This window comes from Embiotoca jacksoni, unplaced genomic scaffold (assembly GCF_022577435.1).
Source record: "Embiotoca jacksoni isolate LCO1_2020_lvr unplaced genomic scaffold, fEmbJac1.0.p SCAF_60, whole genome shotgun sequence".
Lineage (NCBI taxonomy): Eukaryota > Metazoa > Chordata > Actinopteri > Embiotocidae > Embiotoca > Embiotoca jacksoni.
Window position 1 is genome coordinate 891784 of NW_027185415.1, and position 8056 is coordinate 899839.

General features: G+C 46.8%; 1 protein-coding gene across 1 annotated transcript; it reads right to left on the reverse strand.

The window, feature by feature from the left end:
• Window positions 1–446: 446 nt before the first annotated feature.
• sdhaf4 (succinate dehydrogenase complex assembly factor 4) lies at window positions 447–2551 on the reverse strand. The gene is made up of 3 exons (XM_069174686.1): window positions 2350–2551; window positions 2012–2125; window positions 447–795 (listed from the first exon to the last, which is right to left on the reverse strand). The coding sequence occupies exons 1-3, from the start codon at window positions 2426–2428 to the stop codon at window positions 686–688; spliced, it is 303 nt and encodes a 100-aa protein (XP_069030787.1). The 5' UTR covers window positions 2429–2551; the 3' UTR covers window positions 447–685.
• Window positions 2552–8056: the final 5505 nt, after the last annotated feature.

Consider the following 8056-nt stretch of genomic DNA (forward strand, 5'->3'; position numbering starts at 1 on the left):
TTAAGGGTGAAAGGTTCATAATTCCAATATTGTTGGTGGTTTGTGAAGGAGCGGGCTGAAGTGGCTCTTTGCTGCCGCTCAGTGGGAACAATGAGAAGTGCGCAGACATCACGACATTAATAATCAGACCGCTGCAGCAGAGACGGTGAAGGACCACACGTCCACTGAGAAGAGCGACCTTCACCGGGAAAAGATCCTTCACCGGGAACCCGCAGCAGACTGGACCAGGACGGGCCGCCTCCAACATCTCTGGGTCGGACCCTCTGGAAACCAGGGCCCGGTTAACATCAGGTAAAAAGATGACAATATAACAGCTGCTTCTGTTCCTGGGCTCATCATCATCTGAAGTAATGCTGGATAAATAAAAAAGCTCCAGAGATAAAAAAAAAAAAAAAAAAAAAAAAAAAAAAAAAAAAACCTAAAAAAAACAAGGCTGAAGAACATCACAGTGTGCATTTTATTTTATTCTGGCAGCACAATCACAAAAGACCACACAGAAGCACACAACGCCTGCTGTTGTTTCCCTGAACCACGGCACGGTGTCGAGTCCGCCGGACTCAGACTCAACGTTCATGGGAAGAACAGCCGGCATGAATAAAGTGGATCGTCCTTGAAGTGAAACTGGCTCGGTGTTACGAAGCAGTTTGAATCCGGAGCTCCTCTTCGTCACGTGTTCGTTCAGGAACTAGAAGTCCACGCAGCGGCCCTTCCTCTCCCAGTCTCCGTAGCGGGTTGGCTCCGGACCCCGAGGACCCCCTTTCTCCTTGGTCACGGGGTTCACGTCCTCGGGGAACTCTGAGGGACGAGAGGAAGGTTCAAGTTCACGTCGTTCCCTCTTTTGGCCTCATCACACTGAACCTGTGACCTGATGGAGGTCAACGCTGTCAAAATGAAAACCATGTGAGCTGCAGCTGAACGCTCAGGGAGAGGAAGTGGTTCTCTTCATTCAGCCCTACACTACAAGGAGTGTGTGTGCAGTGTACAGTGTGTACAGTGTACAGTGTGTACAGTGTGTAGTGTGTACAGTGTACAGTGTGTACAGTGTGCAGTGTGTAGTGTGTAGTGTGTACAGTGTGTGTAGTGTGTAGTGTGTACAGTGTACAGTGTGTAGTGTGTACAGTGTGTGTAGTGTGTACAGTGTGTACAGTGTGCAGTGTGTACAGTGTGTAGTGTGTACAGTGTGTGTAGTGTGTACAGTGTGTACAGTGTGCAGTGTGTACAGTGTGTACAGTATGTAGTGTGTAGTGTGTACAGTGTGCAGTGTGTACAGTGTGTACAGTGTGTAGTGTGTAGTGTGTACAGTGTGTAGTGTGTACAGTGTACAGTGTGTACAGTGTGTACAGTGTACAGTGTGTAGTGTGTACAGTGTGTGTAGTGTGTAGTGTGTACAGTGTGTAGTGTGTACAGTGTGTGTAGTGTGTACAGTGTGTACAGTGTGTACAGTGTGCAGTGTGTACAGTGTGTACAGTGTACAGTGTGTAGTGTGTACAGTGTGTAGTGTGTACAGTGTGTGTAGTGTGTAGTGTGTACAGTGTGTAGTGTGTACAGTGTACAGTGTGTACAGTGTGTAGTGTGTACAGTGTGTGTAGTGTGTAGTGTGTAGTGTGTACAGTGTACAGTGTGTAGTGTGTACAGTGTGTGTAGTGTGTAGTGTGTAGTGTGTACAGTGTGTAGTGTGTACAGTGTGTAGTGTGTACAGTGTGTACAGTGTGTAGTGTGTACAGTGTGTAGTGTGTACAGTGTGTACAGTGTGTAGTGTGTACAGTGTGTAGTGTGTACAGTGTGTGCAGTGTGTAGTGTGTACAGTGTGTAGTGTGTACAGTGTGTGCAGTGTGTAGTGTGTAGTGTGTACAGTGAAAATGTATAATTTGGCTTCAACATTATTTTCTGCAGACAAATATCCACTTTTATATCCATCTTATTTTGAAAGGACGTATTGCTGATGAGGTGTGTGTGTGTGTGTGTGTGGGGGGGGGGGGGGGGTTGTCATGGTGACAGGCCTCTTCCTCACTCTGCAGAACCTCCGCACTCCTCTCCTCGGTGCTGTCGAAGCGGCCCTGCGGGGTTTTGGCCTTCTTCAGCGGCTCCTTGTCCTTCGCCACCCCGCCGGCTGCCCGGGACAACCCTGGACACACCGGAAAGCACGAGGACATGCGGCATTTCACAATAAAGCGCAAGCTGTCTGCGGTTCAACCGGGACATGCAAACGACGTGTGTGTGTGTGTGTGTGGGTCTTATTTGACGTCAGTTATCGGTACATGACGTCAGAGCCGCGGAAATGAGGCACCGTGAAATGTGACGTGAACCGTCTGTCAGCGTGATTGATGAGGACGGTCGACGGACACCGACCTGCCAGCAGCGGCTCCACCGCGGGGCTCCTCCACGCCGCCTGTCTTCCCGCAGAAACACACCCCCGCAGCAGAGACATGGTGGACACCGCACCGGAGACAGTCCCACCGGAGACAGTCCACACCGGAGACTTACACAACGACGAGTTTATTGTTGTTGTTGTCGTCGTCGTCCGGCGCTTTTTCTTTACGAGGCTTTCGTCATCACCCAGCGACGGAAATAAGGCGGAAGCGCCTCCTCCGTCAGTGCAGTGCTCGCGTGGCGCCGGTAGGGGGAGACAGAGCGCTGGTTTCATCCCCGGATGTTTGTGGACTTAAAATGAACTCTCACTCAAACAAATGTAGAAGTAAAGTTAAGCAGTGCCATGCCACACAGTTATCTGCACTTATGTCTGGATATGATTTAACTCAACTCTTGTTCTCCTCCTTAGTTGTATTATTTGTTTTGTTTGTTGTTGTTTTGTTTTGTTGTTTTGTTTTGTTTGGTATATATTGAGATGCATTTGTGAAATATATATATTGTTTTGTACATCAGAAGGTGTGACCTTAAGTCATTTGATACTCAACTTACATGTAAAGAAAGGAGACGGTTAAAAAGAAAAAGGATATAAAAACGTTGGACTTTCAGCTTCTCTGTTTAAAGTCAGAGAGCTGTCATCATTTTCACATCTCTCTCTTTGAACTCGTTTACCTTGATGGAAACAGCTGGAAGTGTTTAGAAATGCATCAGCCAACACCTCCACAGGTCCCATATGAACACTATTTCACCTGTCTGATTTGCTCATAAAGAGAGGTGTGAAAAGGAACTGACATTATCCTGCACACTCAGCAGCACCTGACTTCCACCTGAACCGGAAGCTCCGCCCACTGACGGGGGCTGAGGTGATTTCACTGCTGTGGTCACTTTTGGAGACTTTGGAGACACGTGTATACAGATAACACTGCAGCAACGTTTATATGCACTGATGAGAAGCATAAAGATGCAGCTGAAAGCTCTGGGAGGAGGCGGGACTGGATGTTCTTTAAAGGACACCTGGACACCTGGACATGCAGAGATAACGGCACAAGTAGTTTTTATTCATCAGTTAACTTCATACAAAATGCACTATCTAAATAAGTAAACAAATTATCGCCATGAGTCTTCTTTTTTTAAAACTTCTGTCGGAGTTATACAGCCTTAGTTTTGGACTTCTGCAACAATATGATGTCATAAAGTTCACAAAGTACAAGCGGCTCGTTGAGAGGGCAGAGACACTCGTCAGGTCCATGTGCATTTATGGGTTTACTCATCGTTTGGACACTTTCACCGTGTTTTTCTCCACCTGCACCCCCGTCAGTGTAAAAAGCAAAGGGAAGTTGAATTTACACAATAAATGGGGCTTTTAAAGCAGATGCTGAATCTGCTGTTGACTTTATCTTTATCAGCTCTGGTGACCATGTTTTCTTCCCACAGGAAAACCGTGTGTGTGTGTGTGTGTGTGTGAGTGTGTGTGTGTGTGTGTGTGTGTGTGTGTGTGTGTGTGTGTGTGTGTGTGTGAGGAATTCCAGGAGGCTTCAGCGTAGCTCGACTCCAGCAGCTCAGTGCTGATGTTTCTGAGTGGATGATGAAATTCTCCTTTACATTCCTCTTCAAGCTTTTAAAAAGCAGCGCTGGAAAATGTCACACACACACACACACACACACACACACACACACACACACACACACACACACACACACACACACACGGGGTACTTGACCTTTTTATTATTTCTCTTTTCTTTCATCAAGTGATTTAAAAAAAATCTATTTGTATTTTGTTCCTTTTATTATTGATTTAATTATTTATTCATGTTTTAATTATTTTTTAAATCCAGTTATGGCTCCTGCAGAGAGGCTCCATTAGTCTTCTGTTTCTTTATGCTGGACTCTATAATTACAGTCATTTCAGAACTTGTGCTAAATATTCACAAAATCATCTGAATAAATGAAAGTGGTCAAATAAAAGTGTTTAACATGGAGCCAAGCTTCAAAACTCAAGATGAAGCAGAGCAACCGGAAAGTAGCTCCAGTGTTAAACAGTGAGACTTTCAGCTCACCACTCTGCTGTTGTGTTCGTTCGTCACTGTTGTCGAGGAGATTTGTTAAGCTGAACTCTACCTGCAGTCACAGTCAGAGAGCAGCCGGTCAGCACAGCAGAGCGTCGACTTATATTCAGCTACACACTCAGGACCTGGGAGACATCACTCCCACCACTCTGCTGCTGAGCTAAAACTACAGACTGGATATAAAACTACAGACTGGATATAAAACTACAGACCGGATATAAAAGTGTTCGTAGCTTCAGGTCTGTAAAATGGTTCTGATCCAGAAGTGTCTTCAGCTGCAATACCAGCGAGTGCCACTAGAGGTCGTCTCCAAAAAGCCTCCGGCTCCATAGACTCCCATTCAACTTCTCTCATCAAATCCAAAGTGAATAAAATGTGTCCATCAGTTCTCTCGGTGTTGTTAGCTAAAGTCACTCCTTCTTATTAGTTTTCTGGAGGTCCATCTGAAAATAATCCCTCATTCATTAGAAAAGAAGATTCAAGAAGACCTGGTTTTGGGGGCGTGTCTGTTTGATTGACAGGCCTGTGGTGCAGTCAGGTTACAGCTATCGGTGGGCGGGACGTAGTATCGTCAAGTGTCCAATCAGATCAGCTCTGTGACCGCCGGATGTGGCAGCAAACAATCGGTTGTGTTCACTAACTGTTTCCAGTTTGAAGGCTCTGATTGTCTTTCTTGTGCTTTAATGTCCCAGTAGTCTCAAGCAGAGTTTGGATGGAAACAAGGAGCTGCTCTGGTTCTGTCAGACTGTTTGACATCACTTCTTCCAGTTGTTGTCGCTGGGGCTGATTCTAGTGTTTCATTCTCTTACAGCTTCCTCAAGATATTGTGACATAAAGTTCATATAAGCATAAAGAGTCCAACCTGTTCACCCATTTCACCCATTTTCCAAAATCCATGAACTCTTTTCTCCGTCGTACTCCAGCATCTGCAAATCACCACATATCTGCAGCTCCTGTTTCAGATGCCAACATGAATCTGTTCAAAGCACAATGGAAACAGGACATTAATCAGACCGAAACACACGGGAAGTCTTTGAGGGTCTTCACAGTAAGATGAAATAATGATTGTTCCCTCACAGCTGACTGCAGTTTCAGCTGCAACTGTTCAGAGGTCAAAGGTCAAGCAGCTCCCCTACCTGGGCATCCCTCCACTCTGCTGCAGACTCTCAGTATCTCTCCTGCCTCCATACTCTCCTTTAACAAACCCCATCCAGGAGTTTTCCCTGCATGGACGCGGACGGGTTCAGACCAGACGTCCTCTCTGGAGGTGGAGACACTGCTGGGCTGGAGTCGATACTTCCCACAATGCATCGCCAGACGAGATGAAAGCTGTGTTGATGGTTGACTCGAACCCTCAAAGACTGGACACATGCTGCTCATTGTCACCATTTTAACACGTCATGTCATGTTAGAGCCGTGATTAGTGTGATGAACTGATTACAAACATGGCCCCGTGTCAACCAATCAAAAACTGAGTCAGGCACCAAACACACGTGCACAAAGATGAACACACACACGCACGCACGCACACGCACACACACACACACACACACACACACAGTGTCTGTAAGAGTTTTATAAAATAAGTGGTAAACCATGATATTAATTTAGTTTCAATCAGATGTTTTGCAGCCGTTGATGAAACGTACGCCGCGGTGAACTAACAAATAATAACTAATAAAGTATATACCTACCTACCTACCTAACGCTCCTCAGATCATTTCGAGTCCTTTTCTTTGTCAGATACGATGTATATTTCATATAAAGGTGCTAAAACAAGTGCTCTGGGGTTTTGCATCTGGGTAAAAAGTCCATTCAAATATGGCAGATAAAAGGTGACAGACACTAATGGCACGAACATTTTATTTTTGTCAGACATCAGGTAAGAAAATATGCTGTTTATGAAACATCAAGTCCTTTACAGCCCCTTCTCATTCTCAGGGAGTCAAAGCTGCCGGCGTCACAGAGATACCAACATGGTGAGCTTTAGTGTCACCGAGTCCAAGAGAAAGTGTGAGCAGGAAGGGGGGGGGGGGTGCTTGGATGGTTCCTCCTCCACTCAGGTTCTTCTTCTGGTTCCTTCAGATGAATGTTGGAGCTTCACAGACTGAAAGATGTTCAGAGTTTAAAACCAGAAGCCTGTTTTCACTTTCATCTGCCGAAGGAGAAATGTTTCTCAGAACTCACTGAAACATCTGATTTTAGAGAGGGGCGGGGCAACGAGCAGGATTTGTGACATCACAAATAGTTTGGAAGCTGATCCTGGTGGGCAATGGAAACTTGAAACACTGAGAATGGACTTCACAGTCAAACATCTGCAGTCAAACGTTACTCATCAAATATATTTCTATGTTTATAAAATCTGGAGTTTTCAGTGAGGGAGAAGGAGGAGACGACATTTCAAAGATTTTAAGATAATTCATTTTTTTTGTGGGAAACAAACACTCATTATGATCCACAGTAGAATATTTACATGTTAAATCAGGTCTGCAGGGATTGTTAAGAAATGTAAGGGATTTATTTTAAGTATCTTAAAAACAACACAAAGCAACATAAATGTACATAAAAGTGCTTCTCTTCACTCAAACCGTGGCCCTGACTCTGACCCTGAAGTGGGGCTGACAGGTCTATGTGGGTCTGTGTGGGTCTGTGTGGACCTGTGTGGACCTGTGTGGGTCTGTGTGGGTCTGTGTTGACCTGTGTGGGTCTGTGTGGGTCTGTGTTGACCTGTGTGGGTCTGTGTGGGTCTGTGTGGACCTGTGTGGGTCTGTGTGGGTCTGTGTTGACCTGTGTGGGTCTGTGTGGGTCTGTGTTGACCTGTGTGGGTCTGTGTGGGTCTGTGTGGACCTGTGTGGGTCTGTGTGGGTCTGTGTTGACCTGTGTGGGTCTGTGTTGACCTGTGTGGACCTGTGTGGGTCTGTGTGGGTCTGTGTTGACCTGTGTGGACCTGTGTGGGTCTGTGTGGGTCTGTGTTGACCTGTGTGGGTCTGTGTGGGTCTGTGTGGGTCTGTGTTGACCTGTGTGGACCTGTGTGGGTCTGTGTGGACCTGTGTGGGTCTGTGTGGGTCTGTGTTGACCTGTGTGGACCTGTGTGGGTCTGTGTGGGTCTGTGTTGACCTGTGTGGGTCTGTGTGGGTCTGTGTGGGTCTGTGTGGGTCTGTGTGGGTCTGTGTGGTTCGGTGAGGCTGAGGTTTGACGCCCTGAGATGAAAACAGGCTGGAACATTAACAGCTCACTGATGGCGGGCCGTCCTGGTCTCTGCTGGTCTCTCTGGATCTCACTGTTCATCAGGACACCTCTGAATATTTTCCAGGAGATCTGCAGTGTGGTGTCTGAAGCAGGGGTCCACCTCCTCCTCAGACTGCGGCCCCCAGGTGGACCCGGTCTGAAGAGTCTGTCTGACAGAAGTGATAATAAGAGCAGAGATGTGACCTGATGACGTCCATGAAGCTGCATCGGGGCCTCCTCTGCACGGAGCCCGTCAGCGGGCCGCCGCCGGTGTCTCTGCAGCAAGCAGTCCCTCGGTACCGGCGTGAGGCCGTGTGTGTGTGTGTGTGTGTGTGTGTGTGTGTGTGTGTGTGTGTGTGTGTGTGTGTGTGTGTGTGTGTGTGTGTGTTGGT

What these genes read in the sequence shown, in the direction of transcription:
- sdhaf4 (XM_069174686.1), bottom strand. Translation starts at nt 2,428, where the DNA reads ATGTCTCTGCTGCGGGGGTGTGTTTCTGCGGGAAGACAGGCGGCGTGG. An exon ending in GGTGGAGCCGCTGCTGGCAG is followed by an intron (nt 2,126 to 2,349) that starts GTCGGTGTCCGT and finishes CGGTGTGTCCAG; the next exon opens with GGTTGTCCCGGGCAGCCGGC. An exon ending in GAGTGCGGAGGTTCTGCAGA is followed by an intron (nt 796 to 2,011) that starts GTGAGGAAGAGG and finishes CTCGTCCCTCAG; the next exon opens with AGTTCCCCGAGGACGTGAAC.